This window comes from Accipiter gentilis, chromosome 10 (genome assembly GCF_929443795.1).
Source record: "Accipiter gentilis chromosome 10, bAccGen1.1, whole genome shotgun sequence".
NCBI lineage: Eukaryota > Metazoa > Chordata > Aves > Accipitriformes > Accipitridae > Astur > Astur gentilis.
In genome coordinates this window covers 36,454,135-36,477,569 of record NC_064889.1, presented here as the reverse complement: position 1 = coordinate 36,477,569, position 23,435 = coordinate 36,454,135, and the positions used below count along the sequence as shown (strand labels likewise).

General features: G+C 36.6%; 1 protein-coding gene across 5 annotated transcripts in view; it reads right to left on the bottom strand.

Moving 5' to 3' along the window:
* The window catches only part of RHOT1 (ras homolog family member T1), a 28,187-nt gene extending 4,964 nt beyond the window's left edge, over window positions 1-23,223 (bottom strand). The window contains exons 1-19 of one of the 5 annotated variants that reach the window (XM_049812168.1): window positions 23,056-23,223; window positions 18,634-18,692; window positions 16,304-16,385; window positions 15,034-15,077; window positions 14,177-14,230; window positions 13,760-13,812; window positions 13,105-13,213; window positions 12,440-12,541; window positions 10,874-10,972; window positions 10,337-10,445; window positions 9,301-9,421; window positions 8,484-8,568; window positions 7,950-8,095; window positions 7,253-7,353; window positions 6,875-7,005; window positions 6,441-6,524; window positions 5,550-5,669; window positions 5,008-5,210; window positions 3,508-3,630 (exon numbers count right to left, since the gene is read on the bottom strand). In XM_049812168.1, coding sequence (XP_049668125.1) covers window positions 3,508-3,630; window positions 5,008-5,210; window positions 5,550-5,669; window positions 6,441-6,524; window positions 6,875-7,005; window positions 7,253-7,353; window positions 7,950-8,095; window positions 8,484-8,568; window positions 9,301-9,421; window positions 10,337-10,445; window positions 10,874-10,972; window positions 12,440-12,541; window positions 13,105-13,213; window positions 13,760-13,812; window positions 14,177-14,230; window positions 15,034-15,077; window positions 16,304-16,385; window positions 18,634-18,692; window positions 23,056-23,092 — 1,862 coding nt within the window. In that variant the 5' untranslated portion in view covers window positions 23,093-23,223. Of the gene's footprint in view, window positions 1-3,507; window positions 3,631-5,007; window positions 5,211-5,549; window positions 5,670-6,440; window positions 6,525-6,874; window positions 7,006-7,252; window positions 7,354-7,949; window positions 8,096-8,483; window positions 8,569-9,300; window positions 9,422-10,336; window positions 10,446-10,873; window positions 10,973-12,439; window positions 12,542-13,104; window positions 13,214-13,616; window positions 13,703-13,759; window positions 13,813-14,176; window positions 14,231-15,033; window positions 15,078-16,303; window positions 16,386-18,633; window positions 18,693-23,055 lie in introns of those variants that run through there. The other 4 variants (XM_049812165.1, XM_049812164.1, XM_049812166.1 and 1 more) reach the window with 4 other exon arrangements.
* Between the last annotated feature and the right edge of the window lie 212 nt (window positions 23,224-23,435).

Sequence of the window (23,435 nt, the reverse complement as noted above, 5' to 3'; positions counted from 1 at the left end):
TGCGCAAGCTGCTGCAGCTTCCCTTCAGGCACGTATTTTCCTAGGATGCAAACCAACTCCAGAAGTTAGAATTTTCCCTCATACATTAGTCATCTAAAATGTAAAAAGCTTCAAGTGCATCTTATTATCTACAAATCCTAAAAATAATGTAAAATGCCAATTCAATATATTCTATCTGGAAAGAAATCAGGAGACACAGCCTTGTAAATTTCTACTCAGTATGGGGCATTAAACAGTTTAGAGAAGGAGGAAAATAAGTAAGTAAAATATTGTTATACTGTCCTAATTTGGGGGACACCTAAGTATAGAGATAGATTTCTGCAATTAGATTTAATGGCAATATACTATAGTTTTGAAAAATAATCTGCATATACTGCACAGTGAAAAACAAATCCTGGGTTATACTCTTAAAACTTTCCCATTATTACAGAAAAATGAAACTATTGTCTTAACTTTAATTTCACAGAAGGAAGGTTTTCATAGAAAAAAAAATAATCTTACAAATAATTCCTGGAACAACCATGTTTTATATGCAGGTAGAACTTCACTTCTTTTCCACAGTATTTAAAAACTTTAGAAGGAAGAAAAACATGATCTGAGAAGTCTCCCTCACTGAACAACACAATTCTCATGCATTAGAATTATTTTATTTTTAAATTAATTTAACTGACAGAAAAATGCCACTACTGTACAAGCAAAAGGCAACAAGTGAATGATTTAAAACCAAGAAAGCAGAAAAACACACTTAAAATTGATGCTCTGTTGTTAAAAAAAAAAGCAAGCTAAAAATCCAAGCTTGTCATTAAAGAAAGGGTTAGAAGGACATAAGCAGAAACCTTGCTTTTAAAAACAGGTAAAACAATGTAGTAAAAAGAGATTAAGTGCCAGCCAGACAAATACAAATGAACACCTAAAGGAAAGAGCAAATTAAAAATATAAAAATACTACAGGATAGTAAGAAGTCTCATACATGCATGTATAGTGCTTTGAATGCAGTGCCTTCTTCCTCAAAGAACCAATAAAACATGATCCTGGGTAGTTCAAACCAACAATCCCATTCCTACACAATAAACATCTCCAAACTGAACTTCCACATTTGTTGAACTTGCCTTTCTGATAGTCTACAAACCCTCGGCAGAGTCTCTGAAGTTTGTCCGCAGAAGCGAAACTGAAGGTGGGCATGAATAGGTTTTTCAGTTGCATAGAGGCAATGTTCTTCCTTTCATTACTACGGTAGGAATGTTCAAATGTGGTATTTTATTTTGCCTTGGTAACAGTGTTTAAGCATTACTTAGCAACAAATAATACAGGAAGGGGTCCAATGTGAAAAATTTCAGTTTACCTACTTCCACCATCTAAATCTTCAGAATAGGAAAGGATCAGGAGAATAAAGTACTCTTGAGAAACTTCCTTTACCCATCAGTTATCTAAACTTTTGCCCAACTATCTGACCTAATGGTAAGCCTTTGTAAAGGCAAAATAAGAAGTTACATAAACTAACGACATCAGAAAATCCTTCTTGATTCAAATGCTTTCTCTAGTTTAATCACAAGTCATTAGATTAAGAATGCATCCAAGGAGCTAACATTTTTAAACAAGAAAACCATCTCCACCCTCCTAAGTCTACAATTAGGAGCTATTCCCTCTTGTTTACAGGTATCTCAGCTCTACTATATATGCAGTTATGTAGTAGTCCATGTACTGAATGCTGAATAAACTGTGGAAATGTGCTCGGTAAGGAAACACCTCTGACGAGCTAACTAGGAAGAGAATTGGTGAGATGAAGTGAGCATGCTGGAAACCTGCCACAAAACCCTTGTGACTAACTGAATGACTACAGACAAAATGATTCTAGCAAATAATTTTTCCTTTCTGTAGGGTCAGTGGAAAAGTCTATGAGGAATTCTCCTTACCTTGAATTACAGACTTTTTTAGGTAGCAGTAGATTCCTATGTTTATTCCACACTGTCTAGTGACAAGGTGTGGAACAACAGTATCCCGAGACTTCTCATAAAAAGACTGCAATACCTCAAGCCCTTGACAGTATTTCAGAGGAATGAAATGCAATGTCTAACGCAGGACTCAAAAAACCCTACAGACCCATACAAAAGAGAAACAAGCCACAACAGCTAACATAGCAACCCAAAACCATTCCAACAAAATGAGGATGCATTATAGAGGTGATTTCAGCCTGAATAATAAAGAATTGGGATTTTCTAGTAGTGTCTGCTGAATGAAGTTTTAGAGAGACAATATGCTAAGAGATTGCTGTTTCAAGGGATTTTTTGTCTAAGGGGTGACTGCTGTAGAAGAGTTGCAGCTTGAACAATCTCACTCATATTTACAGTCTTGTCCTAAGCTCATGAGTTTATCACCCTTCTCTGAACTCTCACTCTGTTGTTAACACTTTTGCCTTGTATTAAAGTGGTATTTCACAAAGATGCTCAATACTGTAGGTGGGTGTTATCAGTAGGCCTCCTATGTGTGCGTAACTTACATTTAAAGGATACAGCCACTCTTGTTTGGAGCAGCTACATCTGAAAACAGTAAACTAAGTAGTAACATACATGGACAAGCAGCATGTCAAGATATTCTAACCATGGCCTTCAAATAAACACATTTATCATAGTTGCCTCCAAGAATCACATTTATCATATACACCTCCAAGAAGGCTATAAAGGATAGAACCACTACACTGCAAAAATTGTTCGGTTTGAACTCCCATTTACTGGGGTGAGGTGACAAGTGCTGAGGTGTTAGTAAATCATGTGTGTCAAAAACTGCCTGCAATACACATAAGACAAGGTATAGCACTGTTTTCAATGCTGAAAACCAGTTATCTCTCTTTACCAGTTGCTTTTTCCAAAGTGTTTGCAAGTGTTTAACCATTTACCACTTCTTACATGTTGCATTTTCTTCAGAGAGGAATTGGATGTTAAAAACTCTAAGATTTTTTACACAAAACACCCACTCTGTGCAAACCAGGCATAACACACACACACAGAAATTCTATGAATTCCCAACTATCAAACAACTAGCAAAGATAAACATACAATATGTTATACGATGCTGCTATAGTCAAGCTGTGCCTTTATGAAAATATTTGTGTAACTGGTATCTATGAGGCACTGCCTCTAATCAATACTAAACAAACCTATAATGTCTCAAGTGAGACACATTACACAGATTTATAGACACTACTTAATGTCCATTATCAGTTCCCTAAAAACACAGTCCTAATTTCTCCACAGCATTTTTGCAATCACTAAGTGCCTGAATCAACTACCAAATTGGTGATGTTTCAGAGAAATCACTGGACTAAGCTCAAAAGACCAGAAGTACTTTCAAGTTAAACAAAGTTCAACAATTTTATGACAAATACAAAAGTAAGTATCTGCCTATTTAGTGGATATGGAGTGAAAAATCTGCAGTATATAAGGTTACCAATTGCTTTTTCAAAAAAAACTTTAAAAGCACACCTGGTACCTAGTAAATAAAGTTAAGGACCTGTTAAGAACTGCAGTGAAGAGTTTGTTCTTTACAGATTGCAGCAAGTCTGAGTTGAGGAAGTTCTGACAGATGCAAAATGTACACCTGTTGCAGGCGCACATACAGCGTAACCGGGCATGGCTGCGAAAACACACAGAAGGACAGGAGTTGAAATCTTGCTCATAAAATCAGGTGCACATTAGGACTGTGCCACAACCAAGAGAGATTTAGGAATAAAAGGTACATTTGAATGAGTAAGGAGAGGAGAAAAAAAATACACTGGGGAAGCAAGGGTACAACTACAGCTGTGCAGAATTTTAAGGTTAGATGTTCTACGTCTTAGACATTTTGGCATTACCACCATACACAGATCTTAATAGCAAAGCACAAACATGAATGAAAACGTTTGCTGAATTTATTTAAGTTTGTAAGGAAAGCTTCTAAAGGCTTCTGAGTATGTCTGCACAGCAATAGATAACACCCCTTTTTCAAAGGAAAGTAAGCCACATTTTCTACCAGTTTGAATGCACACTTTACAAAGTGACAGTTACCCCTACCTTTCCCACCCTAACAAACACACATGCTTGAAAACTAAGGAAGAAGCAGGAATATTGATATGACAAGACATTTGGTCAGTGCTACACTTTAGTGGTTTCCCCGTATTCCAGCGCTACAAAATAAATACAGGAGAACAAAACAAAACAAAAACTTTACAAATCTAATTCAATAAATTCAGTTTCAAATATTAAAAAATAAATCCTATTATTTTGGGTGAAAGTGACATTAGTTCTATTTAATTTAAAGCAAATGTCAGCTGTCATACTAGACTCCATCTGCTGTAATATTTATGTAGTTCAACACCATATTAAAAGCTCCACCCACCAAAAAAAGAGATGCAAAGTGAGCTTAGCAACAGTGAGGTGTGTAGTGAAGAAGAACGTGAGCTTAAGTATCTTCTATCTGAAGACCAAAAGGTGTTTATACAGCAATTCTATTAAAAAAATAAGATCTATTAGATAAATGAACTGAAGCACTTCGTAGTAAACACCCTGAAAATAAAAAAAGGCTTCAAGTAGTGCATTGGGGGAACTGTTGTTCACTAAAGAGTGTCATTACTTGTAATCAACTATCAAGTTGAGCTATTAACAAGGATTAAAGCACAGCTTATTCACAAGTCTCTCAAAAATACCAAGATATGAATATTGACATATTGAGTTATGCATCCACAGTAAGGACAGAACAGAACCCTACATATTCATTGGAATTTGCAAGACAAACTGGATGAAGTAGTGTACTCTTTAAAAAATACCTTAGCAACAATAGCTGACACTGATTTATACGTTGGATACATACCAACTTTCTCAATTTGAAATAATTTGAAGATTCTACTCAAGTCACTTCCATCTCTCTGTTGCTATATCTCAGTGAGGCAGTTCCATCCTTGTGACTAACAATGACATGCAGTGGTATTGCGAGTGACCCATGCAATATGAAAAATATAACGGTTCAAGTACTTACGGATACATTGCCATAGTTGTCAGTTTAACAAAGATATCCTTACTCGGCACATCAACCGTATTACAAGTAAAGGCTTGAGGTGGAGGCATTTTGTGTTTTTTGCAGAATTCAGCAGGAGAAATACTATATTCTTGTCTAACTTCATGCAAGTCAGACTTTGCAGCTACCACTAAGCATGGTATTCTGCTATCCATGAAGTGCTGCTGCAAATTTAAAGAAAAAAGTGAAAGAAACACTATATGGTAAATTCACCCCAGAACAGCCCAAGCTGAACTGTTTGCAGCAACATTAAGATACATTCAGTAGACTGAAGTGAGGCATTTCTAGAAACAGAATATTTTATATAGACAAGTAAGTAGACATTAGTTTGTGTGAGTAACAAAACTGCATTTTTAATGCATCAGCCATATATAACCAGCACTCATAAATAAAATGTCTTTTAAACAGTAGAACTTATGTACAGGACCGGTAACTGACACTGAATATTTTGTCACTGAGAAGATACACAAATGTAAAGATTTGTGTATATAAATTATACAAACCTTAAAAATCCTGGCACAGTACTCAAAAGACTTCGGGTTACTGACATCATATACCAGGCAGACGGCATCACATATGGTCTCAGCGTCAGTTAAAAATTCAGAATCACTGACATCATGTAGCTGGGAAAAGAAGACAGTTGGAGAAGGAGAAAAGCTTTGTCATTATGCAGTTAAAGGAGTTTTATAACTTACTTTTTTTCTCACAATTTTTATGGCTCATTTTTATGTATCCTTAGAACTAATGGACTGACTATAGGCAGAATTAACAAAAAAGAAATAGTAGGAATTTACCATACAGCCAAGGCATGTGAGCTGTTAACATCACATCTGCAGGCAATCACAACCTCAGCATAAAAAGTTACATTTACTTTAACACAAAGTCTCAGATAACCATAGGAACTGCCATTCATCCTACAGAGGAAAACCACAGAGCAGAGGACTAGATCTTGGAAAACAAAGAAAGAATCATATTATCATAAAGGAAAACTACAGTGGAACAAGCTTTAAAAAAAGTATTTCACCCACTGAAGATTAACTTTAGCCGTCCTAATCACCCTATGTGACAGATTCTTCTCTACTGAATAGGCAGATTGCTTGCTGATAATTTATCATATGTTATAATGTGATGCCCTTCAGCATTAACATAATGGACTGAGTTCTGTACAATTTAGGTCAAGGTTTCAATAATAACAGGTCCTGAACAGGCTTAGTTTAAAGTATTAACAACATGTAAACCCAGAAGTTATTTGAGCCAGAAAAGGAGTGGGGGGAAAATCCACATTTACAAAGACAACACAATTAAAACAGAAATTTGTTTGCAGAAGGCTCTGAATAATTCACGGAATTTTAAGATTAACCAGTCATATGCAAACAATAATGAGGCGACCTTACCAGCAAGTATTTTTCCTGTCCATATACATAGACTGTATTAATGGCATAGTAAGATTTGTGTTCTGCACGTATTTGCCTCTGTCTCTGAAAATGCAGAATTTCATGTTAGACCACAGCAACTTGCCCCTTTAAGTTAGATTTGAACTGCTGTTTTACTCCATTTATTAATGAATGAAATTACAGTAATCTGTGCTTCATTTTGCAAGTAACTTCATAGCTATAAACCACAATGTACAAGTAATTATTGCATGCAATAGCCATTTATCTATTTGCTAAAAATAAATAAATAAATACCACACCACCAGCCCCCCCTCCTCAGTAATTCTATATTCCCTCCTAGAACTCTCCAAACTCAGTAATAATCAGCAAAGCTCTAAGAATAATTGATTTTGCTGTTTGACTTTAACTCAAAAGCATATATAGGTGATTCTTACTATTAGATTTCTTCCAAGAAGAGCCTGAAGAACTCCACTTTTCCCACAGCCTTTCATTCCAACAACATTGCATCGGAAAACATTTCTCTGAGTCTGTTTTTTCTGAAGGTCTATCTTTTTATCTCTTGTTACTTTTGAAAAAACACAAATATTTTTCACAGGATGTACATGCATGTATGTATGTGAAAATATGAAATAATTGTCCACTTACATTAAAATGCACACAAAACAATAAAGAATATTAAATCAAATGATTGAATTGAGCAGAAAGTAAAGAAGAATATAAGTGAAAAAAGACCATTTGTTTAAGCAATTTACTCTTGAGCAGATTTCTAAATTTTAATTTCTAAGTTGCACCAAAATTATTTTTTTTATTACCTGTAATTGCTGATGCTTGAGATTCTTGTTCTGCAAGTATTGAATAGCCTAAATAACCCAGGTACTCCAGGCAACGCTGTACATCTAAGTATGTGGTTAGTCTAGCAGAGGGGACAAAAAGAGGTTTTTAAATTGTTAGCATCTGTGATACCACTTCTCTACAGTACTGATACAATCTTTTCCTCCTATCTCCAAACTGACATCATAGAAGTATTCCTGGCACTACTGAAGGGCAAAGCACTGTGAAGGTAAATGGTGACAACTTTACCAGTCTTAATAGCCAGCAAAACACTATGAAGGCAGTACTTGCTGAGGCTTATCAGCCTACACTGTATTTTTTTTTCCTCAGCAAATAATGTTTTCCTCATTTTCTGTATTTTCAACAGGAAAAATACCTCATTATTGAACATCATTATTCAAACTGGCTCTAAAGAGTAGAACAACAGAAATAAATATTTTGACAACATTCAGGGAGATTTCCACAGCTTGAAGAGACACTAAATACTGGCCAAATCCTGAACAGGTTATAACAACTGTCTCAAGATTAGGCCACTTGATGGGTGTAAAAATGTGACTGCTTGGGTCAATTTTCAACTATTAAACTTCTACTCTTTCTACTAGATTTTCAAGAAGAATCTACAAATGCATTATCATACATTTTAGTAGTTGAGAACTTTGGGTAAAGTATCACACTTACGTCCACTGAGAAAGAAACCCTTGATATGTAATCCACCCCCTTTCATTTGTACAAACAGTGTTGTTAACATCAGGTCCCCATGGCATATAAGGGAAGACTTTGAACAGATCTTTCAATTCATCAGGAGACAAAGCACAATCTCTATCCTGAAAACAAGCATACAATATCAGACATAAACCACTTAATTCATGTCTATTCTAAACTGGTATTTTCTTGCTGTATGCTTGCAAGATTCAAGAAACTGGCTATAAGAAACCGAGCTGCTTTCTTTTTAATCATTGTTCTTTTCTTGTTTTTAAATAAGACTAAATATATGAGCTAGTTAAAAAAAATTTGGTAGTACAACTATAACTGCCAACTCTCCTTGCAGACAGAAATATAAATAGCAGGCTAGTTTTGACTGCATAGCTTAAGCCAGAGCCAGTTTGTGAATGAAATGACACAATGACAAAAATATACTTTTTGCTAGCAAAACTGCTAACAAACTAAGGCTCTTCAGCATAAGGACACACACACACACACTCAAAAGCTTACCAAATCATGTTTATCAAAAATACTTTGAAGAAACAAGTATGCATGATGATTTAATTCTGTTGTGCAGTCTGGAGGAATTTTTAGCCTGTTTATTGAAAACAAATACACGAAGTGTTAAGTGTGTTTATGAAATAGAGAATATTAAAACTCAAAATACAGACTTTTTGAATTACAACATTTGGTATTTGACCTCTGCATTTAGTTTTAATAATTTATCTTTAAAGGGATCAAAGCACATACTTTTTATTAGGAGCATCTTTATATTACATGATATATATATATATGTGTGTATATATATAGTAATGAGGTTTTTGTTTGGTTGGGTTTTGTGTTTGGTTTTTTTTTGTTTGTTTGTTTTTTAAATGGAAAATTACGCAGTTACATTTTTTTAGAAGAAGCCACAGAGTTAGTCGGTCTCTTAACTTTTTAATTTGGAGATTTTCAAAGGATCTCAAGTGCTATGAAAATACTGACAAGCCTTTTCTAATTTGCTGCCACATACAATAAGCAACTGCTCAGATTCACGTTCCAGTTTTTTATGAACAGTCTCTTTTGCCATCTTTCTTATAAAGAGAGATAGCAGTACATGATTTGGCACAAGAGACAGGAGTTCTTCCTTTGTAATTTTCAGTCACATAAAGATTTTGGCTGGTAGGTCATAAAGATTTTGGCTGGTAGGTCATAAAGTAAGGGAGATACTTGATGTAACAACGTGTTAAATAAACACACTACAATAACCCTTTCCTCCTGCCAAAGCAGGAAGCAGCATAAATTAAATGCATTGAAGTTAAAGAAAGCTAAAATAAGTGATACGTACGGAGGAAACAAGTACTCTGGTGTAAGCTCTAAGTCATCGTCATATCCAAATCGACGCAAAACAGTCCAAGTTGTTTCATGCCTTCCTCGCTGAATGAAAAGTGTGTGTAGAAAAAGAAAACCTAAAAATCAAATGATGAAATCTTAAGGCTCTGAAGTGCTTTATCTGCTACAAGTATTTTTAATAGAATCAGACTGAAAACAAAAAAAGCTTGAAATACACATTCAGATTTTAAAGCTCCTGGGTGACATTACAGCATTATCTACACAGACTGAAGGTTCAAAAATCATGTTATTTGTCAAAGTATCCCTCAAAGAACTGTTTCCTTAAAACAACCCACTTGTTTCTTCTGGTTTTGTTTGCTTCTTTCAGTACTAGTATTTTAGAGGAACTTATCTGTATGATAAAATGGTAAGCCTTAGCAAGAAGCCTGGAGAATAGTCTCACAGAAGACTGCCTTTAGTTTTCCTGTACCAAAATAACTGGGTAGGATTTTTATTTAGCACTTTCCAGGGCTTAATGAACACTGAGATGTCACTGTTTAGTAAGGCTATGCCTTAAAATTCCCACTCTTTACAATTTCTCACACATCCTGTTATACACCTAAGCTCCACAAGCAAAGCAGTTACAGTGATGCTCAGAAAGAAAACGTTTTTTCTCCTTTCACTTTTGCCATATGCTCTGAGCAAATCTGTACAACATAGCTGTTAAAATGTTGACAGACACCACACCTTGCTGACAAGTGTTGCAGACAGTGAGCTTAGGGACAAGATACAGATTTATCTAGGAGACAATCTCTTTTGAATCAGTACACTTATTTGGATTCCAAGCTCTGTAACAACAAGACAGACCTTACTTTATTCGCCCCATTATTCCCCATTTTAATAATCCTTTGATATCATACTGCCACCACACCCAGCTCTTATAGTCTAAAAGAATCAAGATAGAGATCATATTCCAAAAGACTAGCTTTTTTATGTAAGAATGATTAACAACTGTATAAAGATACATCTTTTAAGAGTTAAATTGGGCTTACCTTTTAACGTTAATCCATTATCCGCAACTCCATCACTTAAGTTTTTCCTGACTACATTCTTTACATCTTCCAAAGCTTGAGGTGCAAGTGGTGTATTAAAACAAATTCTCTAACAAAAAAAAAAACAAAAAGAGAATGTTAGGACCACTGGCTACTAAGCTGGACAAACAGCATGTCCTGTATGAAATGCAGCCTTAATGTTCTGATAAGCTAGTAAAGGACAATCCAATTTCTTACTGGAAATAAAGGTGTATAAACTTTATTTCTAAATAGAAGCATTGGGGCTTGTACACTTGAATAGTGTTTTTTTTTATTTTGCTCTTGAACTAAAACTTGAACAATGGTTAAAAATAAAATCAATACCACTTCCGTTTTTACAAATCCACTCTTTTATGCTGCACATGATACTTTTAGTATTTAGAGCTGGTTCTCTTAGAATTCACCTTACTACTGTTCCTTCAAAAATAAATCACTTTGTTTTCTAGAATTACATAGTTCAACTATTAAGCATGGTGAAAAGATAAGCAAAAGAGTTACCTGAAAGAAGTTAAGCTCTGCATCATTGAGAGTACCATCATTATCCTGGTCAGAAATTCTAAAAATGCGAGTGAGTGCTTTAATACAGGCAGGTTTCATCTAAGGAATAGAAGAAAGTTCAGTATCTTTCTAGGCTTGAATATAAAAAGATTACACTGAATGACATCAGGCAGCTCAATCAGATTAAAACAAATACTAGCCTTCATTTTACGTTTTTAGAATAGAGACATTCATACACACATATACAAAAATAAAAAGCAAGAGGAAACAAAATCCTGATCTAGAAAATTTATATCCATGATTTTAAAGCAATTATTCCACATTAAATATCTTTCTATTCAATTATTAGAAGAACCTCAAGCTCTTCACAAGCTGAAGGTGGCACTACGTAGTTATTTAAAAAAAAAAAAAAAATCAATTCTCTAAATTCAGTCTTATTGCTACAGAAAACTCTAAAAAAACCAACTGAATGTTTTCCCCCCCTCACCAAACATTTGGGGGTTGGGGGAGAAACAAGGCCTTGCAATCCCAGTGCCTTGCAAAAATAAACAGCTCTAGAACTACAGTCAACTCTTTCTAAGCAAGCACACTATCTCTATTCACCATTTCAACTATGACTTCAGAAGGCTTCAAACATCAAATATTGAAAATCTTCACAGGGCTCATTCATCTACCAGGCAAAGCATTGATCTTATGGACTATCTCTATGACAAAAGAATTGCTAGGATACCTTCCGAGTGAAGGAAAACACACACTGGTAATTCTCTCCCAACAACTACAGTGATGATGGACTCTTCTCTTCATAGAGGTCACACAGATTGCATAGAGATTGGTTTTGGAAAACCAAAAAGATTTCAGCACAACAATTTTATCACAACATTACTAACTCATAAAGATGATTCTGATGGAAGAAATCAAAACAGGGTTATTCTCTGGTTCTCTACTTAACAAAATATTTACGATTAAAGCAACTCTCCTACTGCCCAATACTACACAAGGGTTACGTTTAAAGATCTTATTTGTATTTGCCCATGAAATTAATGTTTTTTAAAAAAATATACTCCTGTTCTAATATGGTCAGCTAACTACCTGTGATACTTAAAAACCAGCCACACCACTTGTTTCTTATCCCTTTTGCCAAAGTCTCACAAGATGCTCAAAACATTCTTTTCCTTAAACCAGGCCAAGTCTGGAGTACTTTCCCTGAAATAGAGTTACTGTGAAATGTATATCTAAAGGAGAACTGAATTGAACACATGATTTTGTTCACGTTACATTTGGCTTAAAGCCATTACCAAAGCTTCTCATTTTACTTAGCAGTTCACATGGGCAACAAAAAACTGTCTTCACTGCTTTGAATGAAAAGGAAAGACAGATCGGATTAATACAACACAAAACAATCACCATGGTTCTGGAATATAATGCTTGACATTTGGGGGTAGGGTGGTGGTAACAGAACACACTATGAAATGCAAAATCCACTGAAGAGGAAAGAACAGGGAAGTGATTAACTCCCCCCCCCCCCCCCCCCCATATTATTTGTTCTTAGAATCTACTTATAAATACCTCTTTCTCCTCTGGGCAATAAAGAGGACCTGTAGGATGTAGAACAGCTTTCTGCGCGTAATAAAATAGCTCAGATATATTCTTCAAGTTTTTGGCTGAACACTGAAAGAGAAATCCTTATATGGATTAGCTAGTTTCTTGACTATTTGGTGATTTCTTCTGAAATTTAAGCAAGCATCAAACTTTTAATGATCTAGCCCCCTCTTGTGGGTACAGTGCTGTTCTGGAAAAAAGACACCTAGCCCCTGTACCTGTTCAGTAATAAAGGAGGTCTCACTACAATTTGCTGTCATACCAAGAACAGAGAAATCAAAAAGTTGTATCTACTTGGGGGGAGGGGGGGGCTAACCCACACATATGAATTCAATTTTTAATATTTTGCAGACATCTGTCTGACTTAAATTTAAAACACTTGCTAAAAGGCAAGGATGTGAGGTAGCTCTAAATGTTAGAAGAACTTGACAGTAACATTTGATTATACAACAGTGTAATCTTCTCTAAGGAAAAATAACATATAAACTCACCATGATAATTACTTATATTTGAAATATTTTATTTTGAACAACAACAATAAAAAATCACCTTGTCTATTAAAAAGTTGCCACACATGCTCGGCAAGAATGTATTTTTTGTTACTCATTCTAACTTCAGAAAGTCTTGCATACCTCTACACAAGTTTCTATCTCTGTATATTGATTCATAATGGGAAGGATAGTTTCCATACTGCTATATTCCACTAGATCAGACTTGTTTCCAACTAATATAAGAGGCAGCCTGAAAACAAAAAAAGGTTAAGAGCTTTAAAGACACAGGGATAAAAAGATCTATCTTAACTTAGCATTCTACCTCCCACCAGAAGCCATTATATTATCTTCATGATGTAACTAAATATCACTGGCAGCCTATAGGCAAAACTAAACAATAGCAGTTTTAAGTAAATTGTTTTGATACACACTTAGATAGAAATGTATTTCTTGTTGATACTACAAAAACCACAGTTAAACACAAAAGTTACTAATCATATTATAATTATACAAAACCAGCATCAGTGGAAAAGCTATACAGACCATGTAGCCAAAACTAGTTATACCATAACAAATATAAACACACCTGGTAAAAGCTGCCCATGAAATTCAAAATAAATAGCATTGCTGGCATATGTAACAGACCTACATACTTTAAATCTCTTGTTGCTTGGACTTCTTATATAAACTTTAAGTTTAGAATTTGATTTTCTTAAACAATTAACATCCTCAACACTGGCCATTGACACCCATCGATGTGCAGCCTAATTCACACTTCTCATCTTTACTTATGCACCTGCTATCTTTGTCTGTCCTTTCATTGATGAGAGGAATCCATCGACTTGTTACCTAAAGTGGGTTTAAAAACAAACATGAAAAATACATTTTCAAATTTAATGTAACTGAACTGTGCACAAGTTCCACTATAACTGCTACTGCTTCTTTCCCAAGAAGGCACATATTTACCCACAAAGGAGGAAACAAATGAAAACTGGAGTTGATTAATGAGCAACTTTCAAAGATGACTGAAATGACTGAAAACTCAGATGTTGAAATGGACCAGAAGCAATAATACATCTGTACATTCTCTTAACAACTTGAGCTCAAACACCATCTTATGCATTTTAAACGTCTTGCCATTTTCAGCTTGCCAACAAGTAACAGTGCACAAGTAACATTTCAAGCAATAACTGGATAAAATGGGTTACCATACCTTATCAATAGAATTCTTGTTGTTAACAGCATATACTATACAAATCACATTTGCCTAAAATGAAAAGAAAAGAAAGGCATGGAATTCCACTGTTTAGAGTCTCTAGAGCAACACAGACAATTAAGAACCACATGCAACAACATCAGAGTAAGAACAGTTCCACCATTGGTCAAAAACTGTGTCCCTGACTTAAGCTATCAGTAGTCTGAATGACAGCTTAATCTACATAATTGATATGTTGAGAAGTGCCAAAAAAGCATGTCCTGCAGTGTGACGTTCACAGTTTATGCCTGCAGAGACCTATGTAACCAAGAAATCTAAACTAAAGAATCATAATTTGCAGCCTCCACTCAAGTACCAAACTAAAAGACAGAAATGGAACACAACACCATGACAGACTGTACAGAAAATGTGTAAAGGTGCTCAGAAAGAACTGAAAATAGGAAACAGAAGGAAATATGAAATTGCCAAGAAACCCCTGCTATTCATAAATGCAATAGTACAACATGACAGAAAGAACCAAAATGGATCTTTCCAGGGTAGCGTTATTTCTCAGTCCCTTGGCCACTGATTAAAAGATATGTCCTAAAAGATTAAAAGTGATGTCCTTTCACTTGGAAGGACAAAGCTTAAGCTCAATTCACCAACACAGTGGCAGTACCTACTTTTCTTAAATAGAGGAAGGTTTACTATAGCACAGGGCACAAAACAAAACAAAATTAAATGCCAAGCAGTAAAAAGCAAGAGAAGTTTTTTTTCTTCAATTTAAACTGAAGCCCATCTCCTGCAGAGAATTTAAAAGGACAGATTTCTCCAAAGGCAGAACTGTTTTCTAGTAAACACTAAAATATACTTACCTGTGATATTTCATGATAAAGCTGCTCATCACTTTGCTCTGCTTCTGCAGTCAACAGAATAAGCCATCCATTAATACTAAACATTTTTGCAAACAAAACTGAAAAAGTTAGGAAACTGAACCTAGGGTACTTCACGAGGCTCATAAGACAGCCTTGTGAAATCTCTTGTTATTTAAACATTTTTTTATAAAGTGCACTAGAGTGCTTCTACTGTAACAATGATGAAATTGATCCATTAACTCACAAGACAGAAATGGTCTGCTGCACACAAATTTTTTAGCAGCTATTTTAAAAAGGAAGAATTACATTTGTAGACAGATTCTCTCTGGAATAAGTCAGAGGTTGCATCCCTCTGCATTTATCAACAGACCTTTCCTGGGGCAGTAAGTAGCAACGTTGTTCTATAATGTAAACTTTTACAACAGAATATGGCATGTGTTACTTTTATTGCAGTGTCATTTTTTTTTTTTTCAGTGAGACCAAGCTTCTGTTAACCGAATCTATGAAACATTTCATCCAACAGAAAGAAAAATTCACTCCACATAAATTTAAGCGCAAGTCCAACAAACCCCCCCCCCCCCATTATTTCTTTGTTTCAAACAGCTAAACATACCAAATGTATTTCCTCAGCAGTGGTGGGAGTGAGAAGACAGGAAGGTATCTGCTAGCATGGCCTAATTCTTGGCTTCCTTTATAAATGGCAGAAAGATTTTTCTAGCTGTGCAACAGTTCCATATATTTATGATAGCACATGAGCCTTGATACTAAGCCTATTTATCTATTCAGTAAAGTCAAGGAGATTAGAATATATCAAAAAAAGAAAAATACAAAATCTGAAACTAACACAAAAGGATAAGGTGTCCCAACTTAGAAATTCAGAAAGGCATAGAATATAAGGTATGTAAAGTCTCCTGCATCTTAGTAAATTCTTCACCGAAAGAAAGAAAAATAGTTTTGAATTCCATGGAAGTTCCCACTTTTGTTTCAACCTGTAAATATGTCTGTCACACAAAGAACAATAACTTCACCGGAATATTGCTACAGCTATCTTTCATGGAAGTACCTACAGCCATTAATGTTAGGCTTTGAATTAGTAGGACCAGCCACCATCACCTGATTTCGTTTCATCCGATGGGTTTCTATTTTAATCTAGTGTTTTCCTACATGCAGCTTTGGTCCATACCTGTATGACTATTAAAGAGGCTATTGAATTAGATAAACAATTCCATACCAAATCAGTCAAACCATAATGGTATTATGTAGTCTTTACCTGAATAATCCACTATGTGGGTTGGCACTCTTTCAGGGGTGACATCAGCTGGAATGGTGATTTCTTCAGCTCGTGGTGGAACCTTGGGTTGTAAAGAAACAGCAAGAAGAATCCTTTAAAGATAATCTAGAAAATCCAGATGGTCAAAAAGAGTTGTATACTGTAGTACACCTGCCAATTAGCTTTAAATAAAAAAAACTTATTAGTAGTTCAAGTACTTTTGGGGTTTTTTTTTTGCAATGTACTGAAAGTCACTGCTACTTTCTCATTCTTTATTAGTCTACTTACTGAATAAGGAACTTCCTGCATGCTTTGCAATAAAGCAATATTGTTAAGGGATTCAATGAATGCTTTTATAAAATTCAAATCCACTATATCCAACCACCTATACAGAACTACTACAACAGTGAAAACTATAAACAAAACTTGAATTGCAATTTACTTTAAACAAAAATGTCATATAAATAAAAGTTATAAAATTTCAGGGGTTATCAGATTCAGCCAATTACTTCAAAGGGCTACAAATTCTTTAGCAGGAGAATAACATCAGAGTTAGCATGCCATTAGTGACAAATTAAATACTGTTAAATCTATGTTTAAACTTTTTCATTTTTGCACAAGATATCCTGATCCTACTCCCACTGAACACAGTATAAGAACTATCCCTGCAAACAGTGCATGAGTTGTTAAAAAAAGTAATAAAATATTCAAGATACGGCAAACAAGCGTGACAGACAAAATACAAGTCTCAATTTTTACACAATCATAACCTGACAACTTCCTTGCTTCTGACAGAGTGCTAAACATTAAGTTCAGAAAAACCTGCAAAGCAAAACATGATACTAATAGAAGGTGTGTTCTGGAAAATGCTGTAAACTAGCTATGATTGCTGGCCCTTTTTTCCAGAGACCACTAATCCATATTCAGGAAGAATCAACTTAAACCTAATTTTAATGAAAACTTCATGCACAGCTATTTATTGGCTTTTATCTGCTGACACTGAACTTTCATGATACTTTTGTTTTCTTTTAATAAAAAAAAGAAAAAAAAAAAGCCAGTCACCAGAAGAATGGCTCTTTGTAAAGCTTCAGGCTCTACCTTACATCTTCATCAAGAATGATTACAGATAATACCCAGTATATTAAACACTATTTCAAAGTCTGTGAAATGTCTGTTACACACACCCGTATAGCTCTGATCTGCATGACTGGCCTGCAGGAATTGTATGTGTCTCTTTCAGCAGTTTATATAGGATGCAGGGATTTTTTTAAGTTATTTCTGTAATTTCAGGCAGATTTTGTGTAATATATAAATGATGCTTTTTCTCTCAACATGAATTTAGAGAAATATTCTAGATTATACTGCAGGAAGAAGCTGAGAAGTGAATAGAGGCCTACGATTCATGAAATACATCAACAAACAACCTGCCAAAGGAATGGGTCCCTGAGCAGTTTAAGAACAAACAGAAACTGGAGCTCATTTTTACCTGCAAGGTTGGGAACTAAATTCAATTATGTTAACAATCTAATCTTGACTCATGAACTGCGGTAACTTACTGATTTGCATTAAACACAGCGCAGTGTAGATTCAAAGAGCAGCACATTATGTCTATTTTAAGACTTGTGATCAGAAGAAATAAACATTCATGTTTATGTGTAAAAAGCTTAACTATTTGCAGCAACTGCAGTTCTTTTTACTGTATAAAGAGAACTATGTGCTGCTTTTTTTAAAGGAATAAAATGTAGAAGTAGCTTTACTTTTATTCTGGAAGAAAGCGGTAAGTGTTTTCGGTGTTTTTTTACTTCAAAAGAGTCAGTAAAACACTCTTAAAAAATAGAAGTAAAGGCAATGCCTTGCTTAGTTACAAAAAATGGCTAAGTATAAGCTATACAATGTGACTTTTAAATTCCTCATCCGTTTTGCAATCTATTTGCTCTTTAAACACAACACTCGAAAAAAAAATTGAGTGTCTTGCCTCTTTCAGCACTCTTCTATTTATGAGTCTCTAATGTTTAAATCTGCTGCCAGTTATGACCAGCTTCAACTGCTTAAAAAACCTAACATTCCTCAGATATCAAAGAATTAGTTTAATTAATCATGTGAAAAACAAGAAAGGAACTTGGATAAAATTTAAATTCCTAATCTTCACACAGAGAGATATTTAAACCAATCTACATCGCTCTTCCAGGAGTCATTAATGCAGTTTTAGGCTTTATTTTTTTTCTAAATAGGAAACATTATTTTAAAGCAGAGCCTATTAACTTAATCTTTGAAAAAAATTATACAACAGGATAGAAATAAAACTTAGAAAACCAATAAGGATGCTCTACCTCTTCTGGAAATTCTTCACTGACAAGAGACATAATTAGTGACGTCTTCCCAACTCTGGCTGCAAAAGTATTAAAAACAGAGATTAGATAATGTGGTTTTGTTACACTCAATAGTTGCATCCCATCTTAAAACTGGAGGTATTTTAAAAACATTTTCCAACTGACCATGTTAAAAGCTTTTTATCTGTTGTTTAAACATAGTATGTATGCATAACAGCAGTTCTCTCGTAATTCTTTTATTGTAAAACCTTAGGATCCATTTTACACTTCTGTATTTCATCCAGAAGGGAATCAAATACTGTTCTGTCTCACACAAAAGAATTAGCAGGTTTTAACCTTAATATAGAACACTTAAGCAAACAAACAACAAAAATTCAAACCAAACTGGAAATGCTTTAATACACCTTAATAAATAGAAACAAACAAAGCACACAGAAAGGAATTTAGAAATTAACTATTTTTATAGTATTCTTGATGCGATGGCTGCACTTCAGTCCTAAACTACCAAGGACAAGAGCTGGACAAGACGACATGGCTCTATTATCAATGGACAGAATATCCACAAACTAGTTTGACTACTTTGCAAGTGCAAGAGCATAATCTCCTTGATACAAGTGAGCTACCCCCAACAAAAAGTGAAAAACAACGAAACGACCAACCCTTCTAAAGTCACAGTTTTCTTAACCCAAAAAGAAGAATATAATCTCTGCTTCAATATCCAACTCTATTCAACCAAATACATGACTCAGGTTTACCTGCAAAGTTCAGACTTCCGATACCACAGTTTGATTTCTTGGTTTTGAGAATCTTTAATGTGACCACTTAAAATTAAGAGTTGGTAAGTTTTCTCAGGGTTCCCCTCTCTCTAAAAACCTTCATCTGTCAACTTCCTGTTCCTTTGAAAGCCTTGAAAGACTATTACTGCTTTATTTGTTTGTGAGACTTTTCTTAAAAACCAAATATTCAGACTCAAATATTATCAGGAACTGTATATTTCTGACAGCCCTCAATTCAAGCAAAAACCTATTTCATCCTGGATGTATAGCATCTTCGCTAGCATGCATGTTTTATCAACCAGGACATTGCTCGCAATCAGTCAGAGCCTGTATCACTGCTCCTACTGAAAACAATATATAATGTTACCAACTGACAGAAGTGGTTTTGTTGAGATCACTGCATTTACACTTATCTATTTAATTGTAGGTAATTCTGACTATGGGAGGAAGAAGAGATGAAATTGTACAACTGATTGGTTTTGTGCAGAAAATGGTATTACTAAACTGATGGTCTAGTCAAAGTACATTCAACTTATCCAAGTCTATTTTTGGTATGGTAGCAAAGGGCCTTCTGACATCCAGAAATAAAAGCTTCCCTTCATCACGGTAAGTTAAAGAGTATTATCCTGGTATCCTAGTTTAGGTTGGAATAAAGTTAATTTTCTTCTTAGTAGCTGGTATAGCGCTGTGTTTTGGATTTATGATGAGAATAATGTCGATAACACACCAATGTTTTAGTTGTTGCTAAGCAGCGTTTATACTAAGTCAAGGACTTTTCAGCTTCTCATACTTCCCTGCCAGCAGAAGCTGGGAGTGCACGAGGAACTGGGATGGGACACAGCCAGGACAGCTGACCCAAATGAGCCAAAGGGGTATTCCATACCGTATTACATCATTCCCAGTATATAAACTGGGGGGAGTTCACTGGGGGCACCACAGTTCAGGGATTGGCTGGGCATCAGTCAGCAGGTGGAGAGCAATTGTACTGTGCATCACTTATTTTATAAATTCTATTAGTAGTAGTAGTATTTTCCCTTCCTTTTTCTGTCCTATTAAACTGTATGTCAATACAGGAGTTTTACTTTTTTCCCCCTGATTCTCTCCCCCATCCCACTGCAGGGGGTCAGGGGGGAGCGGGGAGTGAGCAAGCAGTTGTGTGGTACGTAGTTGCTGGCTGGGGTTAAACCCCAACACCTGGGGACGAAGACTTTTATTTTTCTTAGGGAGAACAGTTGTAAATTCTTCCCCAGTGGTATTAGCTGGAGAGCAGTAAGATGCAGGTTTCTTAATGGCTGTGTTTTCTTAGTGGTTGTGTTTTCATCAAAGATAGTCATACGAGCTAAAACCATAATTTACATTGCCAGGTGTCCTCCTGCATAAATGATGTCTTAAGTTTCATCCTGACAGAATTAAAAGAACTTTAAAAGCTCTCCTATTTCCATAGATAAATACCTTCCTGATAGGCAAATAAAGATATTGGGTAATTACTGAAAATAGTGCAGTGTATTTTGCATCTGACTAAGTCAGCTTTCATTTGAAACAGTGACAAAACATGTTGGCTTTGCAGATATAGAAACTCATTTCATTAATTTTATATGACTGAAACCAGAAGATTATGGACTACCATTTAGTAAAGATGTTCTGTGTTTATAAGCCTCTGACACACTTCCAAGTGTTTCAGAGTTGGTTTTTTATGAAAATCTGTAAGTTCAAGTGTAGAGTTTTCATTTATTTTGCTTGAATCTAGGTCAAACATTTGCCTTTCCAATTCTGTTCATAGTCTTAAAAATAACAGCCTAAACAATATCAGCTGACTAGGATGAAGAAAACAGCACAGCACTTTGTGATAACCAACTCTTCTTTTTCCTCCTATATAAGTATTTTCGGTCATGCTGCATAAAATAACATGCTGAACATATTCTGAAAATTATTGGTTATTAAAAATTTATGTTTGCACTGTGGATACCAGCACTAAAACAACCTTAAACCTAAAGTGCAGACCGCTGGGGATGAAAGGCTGTGTTTTGGAACAGGCTTACAACAAAAGGTCTTCATATGATATTTCAGAGTCTGAACCTGATGGTCCACTGTTATCATTTAGCAAGTATTAGTCTCGACTAACTTGTGGTTTCAGACTAATACATAAAGACATGTATACAAAACAGTACTAGCAGTATAACTGACAAGTTTTACTGATTTGTAAAACAAATTTCTCTCTTCTGTTTGTTACAATTCCAGCTGAAATACAATATAAAGATGCTCACGATCTCTGATGTGTGCCATGTACTATAGGTTGCTATATTTAAGAGACCTGTATCTTTGAAATTTTCAGTTGAACACACTGCAAACCTAACTGCCAAATCAAAGCACCTGTTATACCTGTACTTAAACTGCTGTACACAGCCAGTTCAGAACACACCATTACCAAAGAAACCAAGGTAAATCAGGCACACATTCTGAAGAGAAATTCAACTGCGTATTCAAATGCACAAATACATTTCCAAATAAACTGAGTCTTGTAAAACTAGCCAAATACAAGCTTAATGATTTAACTCTTTCTGCATAGTACCATCTCCCTGAAGATTCCTCTCTAAAGAAGTCATACAGGATCTTTCTAGTCTGTATAGACAGAGCCAACCTGCACTATAAAAGAACTGCATAAACTGTACCATAAATATAGATGAGGTACTCAACTCTCAGGAAAGCTTTGTTAGTAGTACTACATTCTTAGTATAATTAAGTAATTTTACTAATAACACTTGGTAATTACTCTGTATTCTTTTCTTGTGAGGAACTTAAGCGCACTTTTACAAACTAACAAAACAGAACCTCCTTGCTGCTACTTACATCAGTAAGAAGCTGTATCTTTGAAAGCCTAGCCACTTATTTGGGTACCTAAGTGTGAACTTAAGGACATAATTTTAGAAACACATGAAAAAGCACAGACCCATTGTAACTTTTGCATGCATGTAAGTATGTGCAGTTTAGTCAAGGTCATACAGTAAGTTAATGGCAGAAGCAGGGATCTGGACTCCCTGGCCCTGTCCTAGCAACAGATCCGCAACACCCGACTGATAACCGCCTGGAGCACATCTGGCCACTAAGCTCCACACTCAGTAAATACGAAAGATTTAAGTTTGGTTTCCACAAAAGACAAAAAAAAAAAAAAAAAGAAGTTCAAACGGGACGTGACCAAATACAGGGCAAGAATTTCACCCCTGTTTCACCTCCAGGGACTCCCAAGAAGCACGCCAACTCCGCAAACCGACTTGCACGCTGCCAGCTCGGTATCCACCGAAGGGACGGGAGATGCCGACAGCTCCCGGCCGAGCGCACCCACAGCCTCCCGGGCCCACCGGCGCGTCCTTCCCGCTGCTGTGAGCAAGCACGGAGCGGTCACGGAGCACCGACCCCGACCTCTGCCACCCACGCAGGGCCGGGGCTCCCCTCCTCGCCCGGACGACCTGGGCCGGGCTCACCGCCCCTCGGCGAAGGAATCCGGGCAGGGATGAGGGACACCCCCACCCCCCCCGGGCTCCGCAGCACCAGGGCGATCTGACAGCCGGCGGCATGGCGACAGCAGCTCTCCCTCACCCCAGCGGCCCCCGCCCTGCCCCGGGGCCGGCCCGGCCCTTCCCGCACTCACGTTCTCCCACCAGCAGGATCCTCACGTCCTTCTTCATGGCCCCGCTCCCTGGCCCCGACGCGGGGCGCCTCACATCGGGCTCGGCGGGAGAAGCGGAGCCGCTGCGGCCTGGGATCCCCTCACGCCGCGAGCCCCCCCCCCCCCCTTTACCCCGCACCGCCTCCTCCCCGCCGCGAAGCGGGCGGCGTACGGCGGCTCGCGAAGGACAGACTTGGGGAGCGGCGGCCTGCGCGCCTGCGTGCGGCTGCGCGGGGCGCTCGAGGCCGCGCGCCGCCCTGAGGCGATTTGCGCGGCCGCCCCTCTCAGAACCCAGCGCCGGGTTAACGGGTCCCTGCCCCGCTCTGAGGGGGAGCGCTGCTCCGGGCTGCCCCGGGACGATG